Source organism: Pan troglodytes, chromosome 5 (genome assembly GCF_028858775.2).
Source record: "Pan troglodytes isolate AG18354 chromosome 5, NHGRI_mPanTro3-v2.0_pri, whole genome shotgun sequence".
In the NCBI taxonomy this organism is placed as follows: Eukaryota; Metazoa; Chordata; class Mammalia; order Primates; family Hominidae; genus Pan; species Pan troglodytes.
The window spans coordinates 141,381,900-141,403,987 of record NC_072403.2 but is presented as its reverse complement, the minus strand read 5'-3'; the positions used below and the strand labels follow the sequence as shown (position 1 = coordinate 141,403,987).

The following is a 22,088-nucleotide window of genomic DNA, read 5'->3' as shown; positions in this document are numbered from 1 at the left end:
GTATTACACTGTGTGTTCAGGGGATGGCAAGGGCCATTAGAAACAGAGGAAGTGAGTAATTCTCTGGTTTTGTTTGATCCAGAATTGTAACAGCCCAGGCAGGATGGCAAGTCAATCCATTAAGTGCAAAAGCTGAAGCTGAAACTTGTCATAAAATTTGACTAAGAGAATGCCAGCCATCTGTGAATTTGCAGAAATCTTGGGGGAAGCTTTTAGACTTTCATAGCACATGGAATTCGGGGTTCAGCATAACCTGTAACGTTTCAATATTTAACATATCTTGTGTTTTTCTGTTTTCTGCTTCCGTGTAGGTGGGGTTTCCTACCTATATTTTGGTGGAGGGTCCTACTCTTCTATCACCCACTACTTTGTATGGGAGTGTTAAAATCACCTGAAGCCTTGCTCAAATGCTGATTCCTCCATGAAACGTTTCCTGATTTCCCCAAACAAAATTAATCTTTTTTTCTAAGTATCTACAGAACTGTGCTTTTTTGTCTTTAATCATTTTTACTTGCCTTCTTTCAATTTCTTACCAGTTGATAATATATTCTTGATAGAAAGAACTATGTTACTTATTTCTGTTTCCCATCATGATCTCCATGTATTATGTGCTTATTAGTTTATTTCTAATGAACATACACATATTTCTATGATACCACGGGACTGAATATTCTATCTTAAAGTATATTAATTGCAGATTTAAAAAATTATTATGCAGTTTTCATTGTAGGGATCTTTCACTTATTTGGTTAATTCCTTAGTATTTTATTTTATTTGTAGCTACTGTAAATGGAATTACTTTCTTGATTTCTTTTTCTGATTGTTTGCTGTTGGCATATAGAACTGTTACTGAATTTGTATGTTGACTTTGTATCCTGCAGCTTTACTGAATTTATCAGTCCTAATGGTTTTTTGGTGGGGTCTTTAGGCTTTTCCAAATACAAAATCATATCATTTGCAAACAAGGATAATTTGACTTCTTCCTTGGATGCCGTTTACTTTTTTCTCTTGTCTGACTGCTCTAGCTAGGACTTCCAATACTATGTTGAATAACAGTGGTGAGAGTGGGCATCCTTGTCGTGTTCCAGATCTTAGAGGAAAGTACAATAAAAACTATAAAATAATGATGCAAGAAATTCAAGAGGGCACAAAAATAAGATATTCCATGTTAATGGATTGGAAGAATCAATATTGTTAAAATGTCCATACTACCCAGAGCAATCTGCAGATTTAATATAATCCCTATTAAAATACCAATGAGATTCTTCACAGAAATAGAAAAAATTCCTAAAATTCATATGAAACCCAGAATAGCCACAGCTATCCTATGCAAAAAGAACAAAATTGGAAGAATTACATTACCGGACTTCAAATTATACCACAGAACTATAGTAAGCCAAACGGCATAGTACTGGCATAAAAATAGGCACATAGACCAGTGGAACAGAATAGAGAAGCCAGAAATAAATCCATACATCTACAGTGAACTCATTTTCCATAAAGGTTCTAAGAACATACATTAGGGAAAGGACAGTCTCTTCAATAAATGGTGCAGGGAAAACTGGATATTCATATGCGGAAAAATGAAACTAGATCCCTATCTCTCGCCATATACAAAAATCAAATCAAAGTAGATTAGAGACTTGAATCTAAGAGATCCAACTATGAAACTATTACAATAAAACATTGGGGAAATTCTCCAGGACATTGAAATGGGCAAAGACTTCCTGAGTAATACCCACAAGCACAGGCAACCAAAGTAAAAATAGACAAATGGGATCACATCAAGTTAAAAAGCTTCTGCACAGCAAAGTAAACAATCAACAAAGTGAAGTGACAACCCACAGAATGGGATAAAATATTTGCAAACTACCCATCTGAGAAGGGATTAATAACCAGAATATAAAAGGAATTCAAACAATTCTATAGGAAAAAAATCTAATAATCCTATTTAAAAATGGGTACAAGATTTGGATAGACATTTCTCGAAAGAAGATATTCAGATGGCAAACAGGTATATGAAAAGGGGCTCAACATCACTGATCATCAGAGAAATGCAAATCAAAACTACAATGAGCTATCATCTCACCCAAGTTAAAATGGCTTTTATCCAAAAGACAGGCAATAACAAATGCTGACGAGGATGTGGAGAAAAGGGAACCCTTGTACACTGTTGGTGGGAATGTAAACTAGTGCAACTGCTACGCAGAACAGTTTGGAGGTTCCTCAAAACACCAAAAATAGAGCTACCATATGATCCATCAATTCCACTCTTAGATATATACCCAAAAGAATATTGAAGAGATATCTGCACTCCCACGTTTATTGCAGCACTATTTACAATAGATTTGGAAGCCACCTAAGTGTCCATCAGCAGATGAATGGATAAAGAAAATGTGGTACATATACATACTGGATATGAATAAGCCATAAAAAAGAATGAGATCCTGTCATCTGCAACAACATGGGTGGTTCTTGAGGTCATTATGTTAAGTGAAATAAGCCAGGCACACAAAGGCAAACATCGCATGTTCTCACTTATCTGTGGGAGCTAAAAATTAAAGCAATTCAACTCATGGAGATAGAAAGTAGAAGGATAGTTACCAGAGGTTGGGAAGGTTAGTGGCAGGGAGGGGTAGGGATGGTTAATGATACAAAAATAGTTTGAATAAGATTTAGTATTCGCTAGCACAAGGGTACCTACAGTAAAAAAAAAAAAAATTAATTGTACATTTAAAAATAACTAAAAGAGTATAATCAGATTGTTTGAAACATAAAGGATACATGTTTGAGGTGATGGATACCCCATTTACCCTGATATGATTATTATGCATTGCATGCCTACATCAAAATATCTCAGGTCACCCATAAATGTATACACCCACTGTGTACCCACAAAAGTTAAAAATTAAAGGATTAAAAAATTATTATGTAGAGGTTATTTCCTATTTCTTTTTCCTCACTGTACCTTCATGACCAGTGATATAAAACCATACTGGAAATGTTCATTAGAAACGGAGTGGAGAAAGCCAGGAAAGATGCCAGTCATTGTCACTATCAACAAGAAACAGACATGGGTGTGCATTGTGTGTATGGGTGTGTGTTGATGGGGAGGAGATTATGAAATACAGCCTTGCAGGGAATTGAAAAGAAGAAAAAAATCATATCTCATCTCCAGAAACTGGAAGGTAGAAAAACAACATAGTATAAACATATGAGTGTTCTTGCAAAATTATTTATTTTGCTGTTCTTAACCTCCAGTGAAGGAGATGGAATAAATTCTCTAAATAGACCTTTTACTTTATTTCTTCTATTAATTCTTATCAGGATCAGATACATGAATTTTTAAGAGGCATTTTTGAAATTACTTCCATAAGTTTCTTTTTGGCTTAAATAAAGGATACTAGTTTAGGACTCTAGGAACTTTTATTATTTGGTACTAGCAAGAAGTTAGTGTTTGTATCTAGTTAATAATCAACAGGAAGGAAATGAAAGAACCTTACCTGCTTTGGCAAAACCGGTTCCGTCAAAATATGTTCCCCTCTGAGCATTTGCAAAACATGTCCCAACATGGAAGCTGGAGGTGGGTTGTTCCAGATCGGCAGGGGCCTCTGCCATGTGGAGATTCCTGACGCAGCCATCAATGCTATAGGTCACCTAAACATTCAGATCAGAAGAAACAAATGTCAGGTTTTAGCAGAACTTTGCCTTTATGTAGAATACAGTCATTTGCAGGGTGCTCTATGTGTGTAGTTATCCAGTTGTCTTAGGATGGGACATCCCCCAAAGCTGCCTGGGTTCTCTGTTACCACCAGGCTTCCTGGCATGGATGCAGAAAATCCTGTGTTGTGCTTCTCAACTTGGATGTGTCTATCCTGGAATATGACTGTTCTCATAGTCTAAATACTGCACACTATGTCTCCATTGGTTTGACAGAGCTATGGGCCCCATGTTGGTATCATAAGTTTTAATTGGTCTCTTATGTTCCTGATTTTATGTTTCTATTAATAGTTTATTAACCTTACTATATACCCATTTTGTCATAGCCTATGTTCAATTTCTATTTGAAAAGGTAATTAGGTTTGGTTCAGTGCTTCTTCCTTTTGAATATCTAATGAAAGCAGCAGACCCTCCCCTAAGAAAATGCAAATATGCATAAAACTTGAAAGTTTGCATGAAACATTGGGGGTTCAAGGAATTTAGAAGTAACTCCATCACACTCTGGTCCATTATATTTTATCTGTTTTTAGAAAGTCAAGTGAATTGCTTGTACCAGTGTCACTTCAGAGACTTTAGTTTTTGATAGACCTAAAAAGCATATCCAATACCTATGAAAGAAAAGTAATACTGATCATCCACAAGAGAAGCCAAATACTGAGAATTACAACTATAATGGGTGATTGTCTTTGATGAATGAACAAATCTACATCATCATGTGTTCTAATTTGAGTATAGAAATGTATCACATTTGTATCTAGTGTGTTCTCTAAAAGCACCAATCAATCCCCCGTGCTTCTCTCAGAGTAACACTTTCCAAAGCAAACTAGGATACACAGTCTGATAAAAAATTATTTTGTGAATATTGATTTACAAAACTGTGAGGGCTTTAAATTCTGAATCCAAAATTGGATAACTGTACTGTAACTACTGCACCTCTCAATATTTGCTAAATCTCTATGCCTGAAACACCATGAATACATACCATCATTTTCATCTTTCAGTGCTTTTTATATGCCTGCTACTCTTCCAATCACTTTATTTTATTTATTTATTTATTTATTTATTTATTTATTTATTTATTTTTTTGAGACAGGGTCTCGCTCTGTTGCCCAGGCTGGAATGCAGTGGTGCTATTACAGCTCACTGCAACCTCTGACCCTCGGGTTCAAGTGATTCTCGTGCCTCAGCCTCCAAAGTAGCTGGGACTACAGACACACGCTACCACACCTGGCTAATTTTTTGTATTTTTGTAGAGACAGGGTTTTGCTATGTTGGCCAGGCTCGTCTTGAACTCCTGGTCTCAAGTGATCTGCCTGCCTTGGCCTCCCAAAGTGCTGGGATTACAGGTGTGAGCCACCACGCCCAACCCAATCACTTTAAATAAATTACCTCATTTAATCTTTATGCAATCCTTTTTGTTTAGTATCATCATTACCCTGTTTTGCAAAAGAGAAATCTTTGTTAAAAAAGATTAACTTGCTCCAAAACACACAGCTAGTCAATAGTTAAATAGGTATTCAAACCAAGACAGTTTGGCTCCAGGTTCCCCACTCAGTGTTCCGTGGCATTGTCTCTCATAATCTAATCTATCTAAAAAACCTTCTGTCAGCTGGGCGAGGTGGCTCAGGCCTGTAATCCCAGCACTGTGGGAGGCTGAGGCAGGCGGATCATGAGGTCAGGAGATCGAGACCATCCTGGGTAACACGGTGAAACCCCGTCTCTATTAAAAGTACACCCCGTCTCTATTAAAAGTACAAAAAATTAGCCGGGCATGCTGGTAGGCACCTGTAGTCCCAGCTACTAGGGAGGCTGAGGCAGGAGAATGGCATGAACCCAGGAGGGAGAGCTTGCAGTGAGCCAAGATCGCATCACTGCACTCCAGCCTGGGCGACAGAGCGAGACTCTGTCTCAAAACAAACAAACAAACAAACAAACAAACAAACAAACAAAAAACCCTTCTGTCCCTTATCAGAAAAGATGACTTCCTATTCACCTATCAGTTTTCATGGGCCCATGTGACCTAATAAGTCAAAATATATCAATAAATGAATCAGCCATATATTTAAGTAATAAAGAAGAAATCAGATATTTACTGGACCAATTCTTCGGGTAGTGTAGTTGATGGGTAACCCACCAACATACAGCATTCCCACGACATCCAGGATGTCGGCTTTTTTGGGACTGATGGTTCTGTTGGAAGCCCCATCTACATAAAGAATTCCTTCTTGCTTACTTCTCATTATCTTAATCTACAAAAAAGAAAGGAGTCATTAATGCCAATCCTGAACAAATTTCACATATGCAGAGTATAAGACATAAGGACTTTAACGATGTTACCAAGAAAAATTGAAACAATGTACACAGTGCTTAGTATGCGCTAAGCCCATTATATATGGGAAAGTTAAACCCATTTTACAGAATATCTCAATTTTCTGTCTTTTCCATGACTACTATCACCAAAAGAATACCAAATTTTCCTGGGTCAGTTTTAGGTCGAAGTCTCCTCGGTAGATTGCCAAATGTGGATATGTGTGGAGGGGGAGGAATGTTGTAAGGAACCCTGCAGACTAATAGCACTTTCATAAATTAAGTGGGTAGCAAAATTCATGCACAGTTTTAAAAGTGCATTAGTTTGATTGAGCAAAGAGCCTGGGCTCCCAACACGATTTCAGATATGCTACATCCCTTTGCCTAACAGGCCCTTCTTGTTTAATTCTTCAGAATTAAAGAAAGAGTGGCACAAATAAGCTGCACTTCTTTCTGCAGAACCTGATGAGTACAAAGTGGGGGAGTAAGATAGAGAACTGACTGAGGCTGAAATTAGGGCAGTGGAGTGAATTATCTTCTGAGACAGAATGAAATAAGGGGTGTAAAGACTGGCTGGAGTATAAAAACCTTGAGTCTGAATTTAGGTAAAGGAGCATGAAAGCCTGTGAAATGCTAAAGTACCATGATGGTTTAAAAATGAGTCTGGGTCAGGATTAGAGTAATTTAACACTTCATTTTACACATATCTATTCTGGTTTGGGAAGTAATTTTTAAAAACCATCAAAAATAAAATCCGTTATTAATTTGACTAATCATAGTATTTAAGTTCCCTTTCTTAATCCCAGCCTCATTGTGGTTCAACAATATGTCTTTTTCTCAAATGTCATATTTATTATTCTATTAGCTAGAGATGGAAGAACTCTTAATGAGAACTCCTTCATTTGGATCTGTATTTGCTAGTCATAAGCTCCCAGCAAAAATGACGATTCCTTTTCTTATTTCCATGATAACAAATTGGTTGGCTTCGCGTTGTTTAAGGTTCTTTGGCTTTCTAGAATATGACAAATCAAAGTTTGTTAACATTAACCAAATCTAACATCTAATAATATCGTACTCCAAAAATTAAAAATTTTATTGGTCTACCTAGGGAAGCTTTGCTTTAATAGGCTATCGCAGGTGCAGAGACAAATGTTGAGATTTTGTTTTAATCAGGCAGTATATTATCTATTTGCAGTCATGCCAAAGAGGACAGTAAGCTGGCAAACGAGCCTTCTGTGCCCATAATAGTACCAGTTTCTGGGTGTAAGGCCAACGTTTTTAAAGTTGTTCCAAATAACTGTCAGTAGAAATGATACCTTAGAGCCCTTTAAACACGATCAACCAGAGACTCCTGGATTCCTGGTTTTCACAGACCACTGTGTGGTTAGGTGGGGAGTCTTGGGACCCATTTTAGTGTTGCCAACTTTTGCTTTTGGCAAATACTATTTCATAATAGAAAGGCCTTTTAGCCACCATAAAAATGCTATAATATAATCTCAGAATAAATATTATTCCTTAAAATTGAATACATCAAGCTTGATGGTGAACACACTCTGTTCTACGTTTCTCACTTAGAGCAGTGGAAATGTCTTCAGCCACCTGGCCTCAGTTTATGGGTAGATGTTTGAGAACCACAGCCATATAGCAGTGATGGAACCATGATGAGGCATGTCAGTGGTCAAATGCAAACCTACACAGGTCTGAGCACATTTTCCAAGATTGTGGTAGTTGTATATGGCACTTATTTTATTTTTAGCTTCTGCCAGAGTCAGTGTCTGCCCTGGCAAAATATACTGGCACCAGGAGAATGCTGATGGCTGCCACTCAGTAATTCCCTTAGGGTACTGCCAATATCCAGGGGACTATTACCTTGTGCCACTGGCCATCATTGATTTTGGTGGGGATCATGGTGTGGGTGTCCCCACTCCCCAAGTCATAGCTGAAGTAGGGCAATCCATTTCTCAGCTGAACTGTTGCAAAATCAGCATGATTGATGCGAGCCATGTAAAAAAGCAAGCCGGATTCAGCTTCGGTTCTTACTTCCAACTCAATTGTGAGACTGTGAAACAAAAGCATGCGAAATCAAACAGAAAAATAACAGCATTCTCATGCTAAAATAGAGCGGTATCAGATCGTGGCTGCATTTTCATAAAGGAGAGTAAAACCTTCTCACAGATGAGGACTTTATCGGGCTACTGATTTCCTAAATTGGGCTCCTCAGGCTCAGACAAATAAAATTCTATTCTCTATTGTATTCAGTGAATTAAAAGAAAAGCTAACTTCATTAATTAATAAGTGTAGTAGATTCAACTTGATTAAACACGAATACTCAGTTCTTCATTTATCGGTTCTTTCCCAGTGTCTCAGGATGATACATACCGGTTTTTAACTTTGGTGTCATCAAATGCAATTGCAATGTGACTGTTTCTTGAAAGCCCGAACTGCTTGCTCCCTATCAAAAGAGCTGGTTCTGATTCTGCAGCACAAGGACCCTGTAAAATACCCAGGAGAGAAAAACAGGAGATTATGGACTGTTCTTTAAAAAGGTAATGATGCTGTCTAATTGTTTCTTACATATTAGCGTAATTCTTTAAGAATAAAAACTATACATTATTCATCTCTGTAGTCTACTGCATAGTAAGTACTTATTATCGAGTGCTCAGTGAGTGTGAATCAGTTTTCTTATATCACACCCTTGAATTGCTAAAGGAATGTGCTCAGACATATTTATTGATTAACTCATAGTTTCATTATCCTCTAAAAATTTATGTATATTTCTGAGAAAACTGGAATTTCCCTTTCATTTTTCCTTCACGTATGAAGAGCTCTATTCTTAGAAGATCGAACAGGGAAAATGACAAGCTAGCCACTTGGGTTATAAGAGCAGAAAAATGTGTTTTTTCTTGCCCTCCCCATTTCCATCTCCCACTATATTACTTTTTTCTTGAAAATTATCAGTCCACTAGAAGGTTTCCATGAATTTAGACTTTCAAGATGGTGTATCTAAACCTGCACGTCAGCCCATTCAGGACCTTGCCAGTTGCTAGGCAACCCAGCACATTTTAAAAATGTAACCCACCATACACCATTTCAACTGCCACTGTTCAAAGATCAGCTTCCTAGGGTGCTGAGGGGGAGAGCTAGGTGCGGGGCTGTGCAGTCACATGGTTTAATGCTCTGCTGTCACCATCTTGAAATTCTTAATAATTTTTCAGTGAGGGGCCCTGCATTTTCAATTTTGCACTGGGCCTTGCAAAGTGTACAGCAGTCCTGGCTGAGTAGATCACATTTGGCTATCATAACACACAGCTCCATAAATAATCAAGGCTCCTTAAATTACCAAAGCCACAATTCCTTTCCCTGTTCTCTATTTTCACAAGATAGGTCGATATACAGGCTGCTTATGACGTCTCTTAGAACATGCAGTACATGAGAAAATAACCTGCACACTCTCACCAACACATCTGTTTTTAAGATCTGCACTTAATAGCTCTGGCTGGGCCGCTGCCCCAGTGAGTGCTGACTCAGCAGAGGTTCTCAAGCAGCCCAAGGCAGGCTTTTGATGCACAGTGTTCTTCCCAAAGAGTGTACCTCAGAGATGACTCATCAGCACACAGGAAATTTTTACTTGATGAGGAAAAGCCTTGTTCTCTTTTCTCTTGATCTTAGTCAAACGAAGCACTCTGCCACAGCAGGTAAAAGGCTTAAAGTGTTTTGAAATGCTGTAAAATTGGTCTTCATGGAAGTATTTCCCTTCTTGCTTCCCAGGAGATGGTCAGTTATAAAGAGCAGACTGTGGCCGAAATTCACACAGCTATGCAAAACCCCGTGGGTAGGACAGGAAAATGCTATTCATTCGCACAGCTGAATGGCCTCTTTTAGAGGCAGCATGTGGCACCTTTCTTATTACGCTGCCTGCAAAAAGAGCCCGAATGGAGAGGCCTCTGTAGCTTAAGATCTCAGTCATGAATACTTCTATTAATAGAATTGGGATCTTTTATCAGCCTCTCACGATATTTCCCGGACAGAGGACCGTCTCGATAAACACACGCAGCTTGCAGTCTTCCTCAGAAATCACTAAGATAATCCTATCTGCTGTGAGTCCACTGGGGGCAGAATTTCACTGAAACATCTTTACACCCTCAGCTCTGAAAATTGAGGGATTAAGAAACGTGGATGGATGCTGAGGAATTAGGAAACAATTACATGTAGCTTAAAAGAGAACCACCAGTGGGTTATGTCCATATTATTGCGGTTACAGTCACTCGTCTAATTACTATATGTAAATGTCGATATAACTTCTCTATTAAAATTAAAAAAATTTTCAAGGTGGCAGTTGTACACTCCTGGTAGCAGCTGTATGTTATGGGGAACTTTTGGATTGCTGGTAGACTGGACAGGTGTATCCAAAACTGGTCCTGAGCTAAGCAGCAGTTTTTTGGTTTGTTTTTATTTTGTTGTTGTTTCGTTGTATACTGTGAGATTTTCTAGATGGACAAGGCACTGGTCAAGCCATTTTAGAAAAAAACCTTTGACCAGAAAAGGACAGGGCGTTTGTCAAAGTTCTTTTAAGAATCATTACAGGTTACATCCACTTGAGATTTAGGAAGAAGAACACCTCCTGGATTAGATCCTCCATTTCTGCAACGGGCAGCCCTCAAGAAGCAGGCAGAAGCAGCGCTTCATAAAACGGTATTCTCAGATGAGCCAATGTTACGGAAAAGAGTTGTGCCAAACTGATCACTCTAACATGTAACCTCAAAGTTTAAAGCCATTGTGGTGTATAGTCCTTTGTTTTTAAGGACATCCAAGGTGATGTTTACTATCATTGATTTGCAACAGGATGGATACTGTTTTAATAAAACTTCTATCACCTTCCTTTATTAAACTGGCAGTTGGAAAAGGACTGAGAAGTGCTGGTGTAAGAGGGTTTTTAAAAATATGTACCTTAGGATTTAAATGGGACAAAAATTCCCCACCCTCTAATTTGGTAGTGTTTTGTACAAATCTCGACCTCCCCCTTGCTTGGTTAAAGGGTGTCTTCCTTGCATCACTTTTCCTTGGGTAAACTGAAACCAAGTCTGATGGGTGTAAGGGATGGGCGTGGTGGCTCATGTTTGTAATCCCAGCATTTGGAAAGCCGAGGCAGGAAGATCGCTTGAGGCTAGTAGTTTGAGACCAACCTGGGCAGCAAAGTGAGGACCCCTGCCCCCCTCTGTCTCTCCAAAAGAACAACAACAACAAAAAAAATTAAAAAAATAAAAAATTAGCCGGGCATGTTGTTGCATGCTGAAAGCCCCAGCTACTCGGGAGGCCAAGGCAGGAGAATCGCTTGAGCCTAGGAGTTCAAGGTTAGAGTGAGCTATGATTGCATCACTGCACTCCAACCTGGACTGTAGAGCAAGAACCTGTCTCAAAAAGAAAAAAAAACATGATGTGTTCAGGGCAGCACCAGTTTATTGCTTTGCCGGGTGTTGCTTCCTCTTCTCTTCCTTCTGCCTCATGTCCCACAGTGGGTGGAGCTGCTCATCCAGCTGCTCAAGCTTCTTTTTTCCTTCTAGCATTTTAAAGGGGGAACAAGTGAGATGGAATAGAAACTGCCCTGTGCTTTGCTCAGAAATAAAATGATCTTGTCACTAAGGATGTTTTCAACTCTGCTTGCCACTGAAATCTAAGCTAAGAAAAAAGGGTAAGAGAAAAGATCTAATGAGGTAATTTTAAGGAACTTTTAAAGAATGGTCATCGCAAGATGAATCATCCTCTTCTAAGCTAGTGTATACTTGAAGGCGTCCTCATCTCTATGGATGTGATGCTTTACCTGTGTTGTTTTGGACACACTAATCTCTCAAATGTGTTAAAAACAACAATAATAATAAAAAAAAAAAAATTCACAGTCTCAGTAGAGGCTCATCAATCTCAACGTGTTACAATTCTGCCACCTTGTGGGGACTTTTTAAAGTACTAGAAATAGATAATGGGGAAAATGGGGTATGAAAGGAGGACAGATACGCTTGTTTTTCATTTGCCTTTGCTTGGCAGGTTACAAGTTGTAGGCAGACAGGACTTGGGTGGGGAGTCTCGCGTGGTGGTGCACCTGTTGATTAGAGCAGTCATGTGGTTGGGAATAATTATGGAGGAAGCCATGCTCCCAAAGCCTTGTTTAGGGAAGTAGATCGTGCACCAAATTGGTAACGGGGCCAAAACGTTTTCACCCTCACACTGTCACTCATTTAACTTCAGGTCAGAATAAAGCAATGGTCTTTTCTAACTAACTGCAGATTGGTGGCTGACATTTGGAAATGAGTTCTTAGATTCAGGAGTGCGTATGATTCGTTGATAAGCATCTCTTGAATTTCCTAGGTCCTGAGCAGAGATTTATATTACATTTATCAAAACTGGCATCTTTGTTCTTGAAAGCACCAAACAATGAATCATCATAGAAATTGCATAATTTTCTTCTTTCATGAGTCAATAATTTCTCTAATAAATGTGGGCTAAAATCACATCTGGTGCTTATTTGTCATGATTTTCTTTATGGATGAATAAGTGGAAGATACTTTTTATAGCACTGACTTTAATCTTCTAAAATATAAAAGCCCTACTCAAGATGTTTATTGAGAAACTGAATTATTGTTAACACTGCACTTAAGCTCTTTTGGTGGGTCTTGGGCATTTACAGTAATATTTATACATTAATGTCTAAACAGGGATTCCTTGATAAGTGGAAAATGTATGTTTTCTCTTTAAATACATATCAGTATCCAATCAGTTTATCCTTTGGCCTTGACTGTACTTAGCTCTTAAAGGTGTAGCACTAAAGCTGCTAGGGAAATCACTTTCCTTTCCTCTATTCTTTCCTTCTGTGCTCACTTCTTTTCCCCAAATCCCAAAGAGAGCTCATCAGTACAGGAATTCTCCATGGCTACTTGTATTGTTTTTCTTAGTTTTCACATTTTAAACTGTGAGGTTTACGGCTGAACTCTTCAATAAAATTCAAGTAAAAGAATGCAGCCAGCTCATTATTTACAAATCCACACAGGCTATCCTTGTTAAAAAGACTTGGTCTAAACAGTGCACATACTTGCAGAGAACTTGTCACGTTTCCACATGTCAACAAATTTCTGTAATACTTGAAGTTCAGCCTCTTATCTACCTCTACCTCCTGCCATCCTCCATGAAAAATATCCACAAATAGAACATGTAGAAATGTTTTCTCTAGCTCTCGATGGGCTAAAGAATAAGAGAGAAGTATAAAGAGAAGACAAGCTACCATAATATCAAATGAGATAATATGCATGAAATGCTCTTTAATCTAGCGTGTTCAACATGAATTAATCATAAGATTGACATAATCCATTTCACAAGGCAGGGCTTTCTCAAGACACCCTTACATTGCCCTGTAGTATAGTGAATGTTGTCCTCATGCTGTAAGTTGCTGGCAGGATTGGGTGTGATGGGTGTAAAGAAGAAAAAGAAGGGCACTGAGAATAGGAGATCTTTTCTGTCAACTGTGCTAGCACAAATATGGAGCTCATAAATAGGCAGTTCTCACTTCAGGAGTTAACTTTTAAGTCTTAGTTCTTAAATAACTCTTAAAAAGCTAAATTCTGGGCCAGGCGTGGTGGCTTATGCCTGTAATCTCAACACTTTGGCAGGCTGAGGCAGGTGGATCACTTCCCAAGAGTTCGAGACCCGCCTGGCCAACATGGTGAAATCCCATCTCTATTAAAAATACAAAAATTAGCCGGGCATGGTGGAATGCACCTGCAGTCCCAGCTACTTAGGAGGCTGAGGCATGAGGATCGCCTGAGCCTGGGAGGTTAAGGCTGCAGTGAGCCATGATTGCGCCACTGCACACCAGCCTGGGCGACAGAGCAAGAAAAAAAAATAAAGAATCTAAATTCTGATACAAAAATGGAAAATGGTGAGAAGTGAAAATTATAGAGGACTTATTTAATAACCACATCATTACAATGTATATTTCATTACATATCAAACCAATAAAAGGGTTTGGAATTGCTTAAAAATTGAATACTCACCACATGCCTTTTTTTCCAGCACCTGCCACCCACCCTAAAAATGTGAAAAGTTAAACTAACTAGAATAATTAAGTTAAAGAAACACAGAAGTTAAAGTTAAACTAACAAAAGAATAAATAGACCGATGGAATGTTACTTTGAGCCAAGCATGGTGCTAGGTGCTTTGCATAAAATGTATAACTTATTCCCTCATAATAGTAATCCTAGAAGGAAGATATTATTATCCTTATTTGTCCATTAATTATTTTACATTTAGAAGGGACAAGTAACCTGCCAGAATTCATGGAATAAAAGTGGGAGGGCTATGGCAGAAAAAGCAACTCTCCCTCTTTTTCTCTGACTAGCAATGATAATATCGTATTCATCTTTGCACTTAGTAGGTGCTTAATAAATATTTGTTATAAAATAAATTGTAAAACTTTTAACTTTTAGTAACCTTTAAAAAGAAGACACCCTTTTCCCCCTACACACACAAAAAGAACATAAGAAAGGAATCAAATTAAAACAGAAGATATGTGTGGCTCCATGATCTGATTTCTAAAATATAATACAATTAATAGAGATGGAAAGTTCTAAAAAATCTAATTCTGACCACACAGTCATAACTAATTATAATGTGCAAAAGAAGGGGAAATAGGCCAGGCACAGTGTCTCATGCCTGTAATCCCAGCACTTTGGGATGCTGAGGTGGGCAGATCACCTGAAGTCGGGAGTTCGAGACCAGCCTGACCAACATGGAGAAATCCCGTCTCTACTAAAAATACAAAATTAGCCAAGAGTGGTGGTGCATGCCTGTAATCCCAGCTACTCAGGAGGCTGAAGCAGGAGAACTGCTTGAACCCAGGAGGTGGAGGTTGCAGTGAGACGAGATTGTGACATTACACTCCAGCCTGGGTAACAAGAGTGAAACTCCATCTCAAAAACAAACAAACAAAAAAAAAAGAAGGTGAAATAGCAGTTGGAATTTAGATATCTGGGTTTTAGTGCCAACTATCGCTCATGTGTGTAACCCCCTGGGCCATGCTGTAAGTTTGAGGGCTTTCTTTCCTCATGTGCAAGTTAAGAGTTGGAATCTTTAGGGTGTCTTCTAGCTCTAATGTTCTGTGATTCTTTCTAAACCAACCAATTTGGCATGCTACTCAACTTTTTGCTTCTGTCTCATCTACTAAGTGGAATGCTCTGTTTTCGGAAAAGTTAAAACATACACTGCTGAGAGGAAATGGAAATCGAAATTAGAACAGAAGGTTATAAAAAAAAAAAAAAAGAACCTTAAATGAGTAAAAATCTCCATTCCCAGATGGGCAAGTATCTTTATTTTGAGAAAAAAGGAAAAAGTGTGATCTCTAAATACCACAGAAAAATGTGCTTGAGAGGCCCTATAAAATGAAGTTTGTATAAGTACTTAGAAAAGTAAGGTGATCCATGGAGGCTGGCAGGGTTATCCCTAAAAATCCAAACCAGCACAGGCTGAGAGACCTGCCTGGAGGATGTTCTAGTGGTAGAGAAGAAGGTCCATGAGGTTCTGCTTGATTGAATATGGTACCCGATTTGGAATTAGTAGCATGATATATCTATTAAAAACATTAAAACATTCTTAGGTGCATTAATAGAAATATGGTAACAATTAAGGGAGGGAGGGGTCACACTGTCCCCTGAGCTGGTGACTTCCTTTTGAGCAGTAGGTGCCATATTATGAAGGGAATATTTCAAATTTAAGAATACTGATCATGGAGGGGATAGCAATTAGAAATGAGATAATACAAAGAATACCTAAGCTAGGGAAATGGTTAGCCTAGGGAAGGAGAAGACTTAGCTGTTTTCAAATTATTGAAGGGATGTTAGACAGAGGACACATAAATGTAATGTGTTTGCCTATAGAAATACAATCGTTACATAGAAGTTTTAGGGACTCAGTTTTAACTTAATGTAACCAATGGCTTTCTAACAACTCGAGCCTGCCTTGTCATAACACTGGAAAATCTTGTCAATGAAAGGTTTAAGCAAAGGCTGTAAGTATCATGTAAAAGGAACCCATGCATTAAGATGGTGATTGGACCAGATGATCTTTAGGGCTCTTGCCAATTTTAGTTTATAATTTTAAGTTAGTCATTTAGAAATTAGGCTGTTTTCTCCTAGAAACATTTTTATAAGTGGACATTAGGATCCAAGGTCAAAAAAGTTTATTGAACTCATGATGTTTTCTAATTCTTCAACTGAAAACACGTTTATGAGTCTGAGAAACACATGATTTTCAGGTATATAAGGGTGAAGAGGAGGATCATTAACCTTACCTTTGCTAAGCAAAGATCTAACCTGTGGCTGAATTATGAAAGAGCTGAGGAAACATTCTGAAATCCATGTGGCAGATCTCAGGAATGCTTTAGGATGAAATCAGCTCCTGGAACTAACCCCCCATGACTGACAGCTTTCCACTTGCTAGCTGTGTGATCTTAGGTATTTTCCTTTGTGAAATATAATACTTCTGGCAATATAAATAAATGTAAATAAAACAATTAATAGGGTGGGGATCAAATGAAATAACAGATACGAAATGCCTGGCAGAGTACTGGACACATAGTAGTTATTCACTAAATGCAGGGATTCCTCAGAGTGTCTATGTGGGTATGCTTTTTCCAGTTTTCAGATAACTTCCGCATACATTATCCCATTTGATTTTTCATAACTCTATGTGGTAGGCAAGATAGATGAAATATCCCTATTTTACAAAGGATGAAAGGATGCTTGGAGCAAATAATCAGTTTTCTTGAATGATGGTTATTGGGCCTCTCATTGAATAACTATTTCTAGTGCAAGGAGCACATTGCTCAACCAATTCCATCGTGGACACTAAGGAAGAGAATGAGATATTCAAGAGTTTTCAAGATCTGCACTCAAGACAACATTGCCCACCCATTACTGGTATGGAATATAACCACAACACATGAGCTGTAAAGAGTGTAGTGACTGTGACCATCTTTGTTGTATTGGTGATAAGAATGTAAATTGGCATAGCCTGTGGAAGAAACAATTCAGGTATGTGTACTGAAAACCTTAGACATATTCATCTTTTGGCCTTATAATTTCCTAACTACTTATCTATTTTAAGAATAACTGGAAATAATGAAAAAGCTTGATGCATAGAGGAGCTCATCAGAGTATAGTTTCTAATAGTGAAAAACTGGAAACACTCTCAATAGCCTACCATGGTCTATTAAAAGTAGAATAAATTGGAAAGGCAGAGTGTTCCAGAGATAAGGAGTCAGACTTTGGAGTCTGACTCGCTAGAATAAAATTCTTACTCTGCCTTTTACTAGTGGTGTGAGTGGGTTGGTTGCTTAAGATAGCTAATTCTTATTAACTCGACTAAAAGTAGAAAGACTATATTTTACAGAGCCGTTATGAGAATTACATATAATATTGAATGAAAATTGTTTAGCCCTGGGCTGGTGAAAGTACTCATTATTATCATTACTACATAGTACTTATGCCATTTATTAAACGTTCAGTATATGTGAGTCATTTAACAAACATTATCTTTTAAAACTCTGATACAAAGTCTTCGATGTCTGTGCTGTTAATATCTTCATTTGACAGATGAGGAAACAGAAATAGTCTATGGCCAAATCACCCTGAAAGCATCCGATCTTTTCTGATCTCAAAAGCTAAGCAGGGTTGGGCCTGGCTAGTACTTGGATGGGAAACTGAGAAATAGATTGGATAGGTAGCTTTCTCAAATTCACACAGATGGTCGGTTACAGTGCTGGGATTTGAACACCAGCAATCTGACTTGAGCCCATGCTCTAATCAAGGCTATATGACCTCCAATACTATAAAATAGTTGTGTGTCTCTGTGTGTATATATACTTAACATAAAATCATATTAGACATACACATTTATATGATGTTTAGATACAGTTTTTATTTATTTATTTATTTTTATTTTTTGGAGATGGAGTCTCGCTCTGTTGCCCAGGCTGGAGTACAGTGGCGTGATCTCGGCTCACTGCAACCTCTGCCTCCTGGGTTCAAGCGATTCTCCTGCCTCAGCCTCCTGAGTAGCTGGGACTACAGGTGCACACCGCCATGCCAGGCTATTTTTTTGTATTTTAGAAGAGATGGGGTTTCACCGTGGTTGCCCAGGCTGGTCTCGAACTCCTGAGCTCAGGCAATCTGCCTGCCTTGGCCTCCCAAAGTGCTAGGATTACAGGCGTGAGCCACCGCGCCTGGCCTAGAAACAGTTTTAGTGGTGTATTACTAGTTTCTAAAAACAGGACACCAAATTGTATACAAGGTAGGACATCTACTATGCAGATAAAAGGGCCTGGAAACCAACATGGTTGCCTCTGTCATGGTATTATAAGTGTCTTTTATTCATGATTCTGGATATTTCTGTGTTTTCCAACATTTCAACTGAAAATGTACTGTTTTGTAAACAAAATTGAAGAAGGAAATATAGGTAAGTCATTCAATGAAGATGTAAGAATAGGTTTTGATAGACAGGTTATATTTCTTTCAATTCTAATATCAGAGTGTACTAGATATCCTGAATAATCTTCCTTCTGAAATGACTCAGAATACTGGGTAAAAATTAGAAAGCAATGGGGATAATATAAACACTTACATGTGTCAGAACTGGGGTGGGCGTAGGAAAGGCTGGGGTGGGAACTGGCTCAGGCTGGATAACTATTTCAGCTGGAGCTGCTCCATCTTCATCTTCACGGAGTTTCTGATGGGCACAGCGACCAATGTCAGCATTTTTGAAGGACACAGGCCTTGCAAAGTCCATGGGGCTAATAGAATGTAATAAATAAGATTTTTTTATTTTCGTTTTTTTGCTTCCTTACAATTAAGCCCAATCCCCGCATGCCTTTTTAAGTCCATTAGTGTGCTTTTCTCAGTCTAAACTGAAGATCCTCATTGTTTCCCTCCTCCCCTGCATAGCTGTAGACAATGTAGATGCATTGGGACCCCTAATAGCAAGAAATAAAAATAAAAAATTAGTAGTAGTAATGAGGAGATCCACTTACACAGAGTTAATAACAAGATTCCATATGCAGCCTTCAAAAGGAGGAATATTTCTGAGTGGGGAAGGTTGAAATTCAGGTGGAGCACCCCCAACGAAAAGCTTTTTAACTTCGATAGGCTGTTCAACTGTCAGGTTTTGCATGTATCTTCTGTTTTCATCCACTTGAACTGTAAAGATGCTGATAAAATATTAAAAATAAACAAGTATAAGTCACATCTCATTCAATACAGTTGGAAATCAAATTCTTTCCTGCCACCCTTCACCCCTCTCAACCATAGCTTTTAAGGGAGCCAAAATTGGATGCTTAGGAATTCTACACTAAGCAAACGCTGTTCTCAGGATCTCGTTCCATGACTCCCTCCTCGTTCACTCTTCCTGAAAGTTTACTGAAACCAGGTCATGGCGCACTGCAACATTAGCCTCTTGTAGAGCTGACAACAGCGCTGTGCAGCCCAACACATGAGCCTGTGAGAACTGAGACTTCTGCAGTGTGCAGTAATGTCTAACTGTATAAGGGTTGGCAGGTTTAGCAAAGCATGGGGTCTTCCTTGGGTTGTGCTGGCTATTATCTTCTTGCTAGGGAACAAACCATGCTCCTGAGAGCTTAGATGGCAGGAATCAACAGCAAACACTTAAAGCACATTTTATAAAGAATGTAGCTGATGGCTTTTGAATAGAAGAGGCAGGCAAGGACACCCTGCGAATTGTTCCTTGCAATGATTTTCCTTAGTGGCTGTTTCATTAATTTTCCTAATTTGCTTATGAGAGATAACTCACACACTGCTAATTGAGAACCTCATGCTACTTATTTACAACAATCCTTGGATCCCTGGGCCAAGAATCAGAAGGAGACAAAGAGTTCTGATGAAAATGACCAAAGGCATTTTCTCTTTTGTTCCGGAAGCAAGTTTTGAGTTTCGGTCTTAACAGTCATCATGGTGCTATTAGTCATAAGCATTAGTCACTAGCCTGGGGATCATGAATGGATTACTGAAAACTTACTTCATATCCGGAGAGAAAACCGGAGTACTTGGGTGGAAACCTCAGTCCTAAAGTACCCTCTTACTTGACTTTATAAAGAAGAAAAACCACATGTAGAACTGGAAAAAACAATAAGCCAGGGTAAAGATGCTCTGAATTGGCACTTTACAAGTAAGATAATTCAAAAGTAAGAGAAAGGGACAAAAAATGGATTTCGCTGTGGCTCAAAACGTCACTGTTAAGGGGGTGAAGAAGGGACCGGTAAAATTTAGTTTCAAAGAGAAAATAGGGGGAAATGACATACTTTTGAGGTTTCTTTCTTTACCAAACTATGGAAAAATGTGTTGGAAAAACCCAGGAGGTTCAGCTTCCTTGCTAAGAGTGTCGGTGGTTTTCTGAGACGAGAATTTCAGAAAACCACTCACTTCCGGGTATGTGTGACTCACTGAGAAGCCCCTCCCCTACACTCTTTTTCCCCTTTAGCTGAAAGCAGCCTCTTAGCAACATGATATCACAGGGCTTCTAAGGTTTTAATGAAGGATATAACCTCTGTTAAAGATTGTCCAAGGAGAGTAAATCTCTGTTATTGATTAGAATTTTTAAAAGCTAGAGGCCTTCCTCTTTCTGGTGTAGCCTCTCTCTGTAGTGTGGTTCTGCCACAAGGACCATCATGGTGACCCTTATTTTTTTTAAACCAATTCACAGGGCGGTGATGGAGAATGAGTGTGGGCTTTCAGGAGGAACATACTGGAATTAAGTACTAGTGTGGAAGCTTACTAGCTGTGTGACCTTGGGCAAGTTATTTAATCATGCTCAGGTCCATTTCATTCATTTATAAGATGGAGATAAAAATACCTACTTCAAACAGCGGAAAATATTAATTAAGGGATTGCCCTGAGGCTGTATTACTTAAAAAGGGCATTGCTAGAAAACTACAGCTAAATCCTGCTCCTATTTTACCTTTTAGGAACATCAAATCTAGATCATTTCTTTAGTATTTATTGAGAAGGACATTGCCAATATGTCCATTATGATTCTGGTGTGTTTTCCATTTTTAAAAAGTATTTATTTAACAGCTTTTTACTGAGGCCTGCTATGTGCAAAAAGGTACATTAAACTTTGTATTACTTTAGTATTGTAATAGGTCAGCTTTATTTTTTTTTTTTACAGTTTCAATGGCTGATTCTTAGAGTTTCATAATTACTTGATTACTTATACCCTATTTCTTATTTGTTTGGAATGTGGGTTTAAGATTTTTTTTTAAACCATATCAATTGGATTGCATACGTGGAAGAAGATATTAAGAGAAATAAGTGTCCTAATGTTTGTAATTTACATAATAAATAGAATGTAATCTTTTCTCTGTTTGAACATACTTTGGATGTTAAGAAAGAAAATATTTAGGGTTCAGTGTTAAAATCTTTATCTCATTCTGGAAACCCCAAATGACTCCTAAAATATCTCACCCTACTTCCTGACCTTTAGCCTATTTCTGTACCTGTGTGAAGAAAGCTTTCCCAGAAGAAAAACTCAGTTCAGTTGCTTGTCCTATTTGCTTAAGTAACTACTTCAGGCTCTTAGGGTTTGATGTTTTTGTCCAGTAAGAACTGCTGGCCACCAAGGCAGATGCCAGGAGAAGGATCAGAGGACAAAGCAGATATAGGAGGCAGAGGTCACTGGAGTGCCAAGAAATTAGATACCAAAGTAACTAAAGGGAGATTTTTCCAGATGAAGGGGTGGAAGGGAGAGAGAATGAGGGAGGAGGAACAAAGAGAGGCAGAGGACAAGGGAGAAGGAGCTTCTTGAGAAGCTTGGCCCCCAGTTTGGTAAAAATCCAATTATTTTGTGAGGCGGTATTAAAGCTATCATTTTGTCCAGGATTTTAGGAAAAGAAATGATGATTGACATGCATAGTCTGAAAAGTGTTGGGATAATGCAAATATCTCCAAATTAATAATCATACATCATAATCAACATTTAGTAATATAAACCTTTATGGTCACACAAAAATGTAA

The 22,088-nt window shown here is 38.4% G+C and overlaps 1 protein-coding gene across 5 annotated transcripts in view; it reads right to left on the bottom strand.

The window, feature by feature from the left end:
* The window catches only part of LAMA2 (laminin subunit alpha 2), a 634,923-nt gene that overhangs the window by 5,417 nt on the left and 607,418 nt on the right, over positions 1-22,088 (bottom strand). For all 5 annotated transcript variants that reach the window (XM_016956287.4, XM_054686299.2, XM_054686300.2 and 2 more), the window contains 6 exons: positions 19,094-19,270; positions 18,688-18,856; positions 8,407-8,519; positions 7,897-8,086; positions 5,814-5,969; positions 3,504-3,657 (listed from right to left, as the gene is read on the bottom strand). In XM_016956287.4, the coding sequence (XP_016811776.1) occupies positions 3,504-3,657; positions 5,814-5,969; positions 7,897-8,086; positions 8,407-8,519; positions 18,688-18,856; positions 19,094-19,270 (959 nt within the window). The remainder of the gene's footprint in view (positions 1-3,503; positions 3,658-5,813; positions 5,970-7,896; positions 8,087-8,406; positions 8,520-18,687; positions 18,857-19,093; positions 19,271-22,088) is intronic.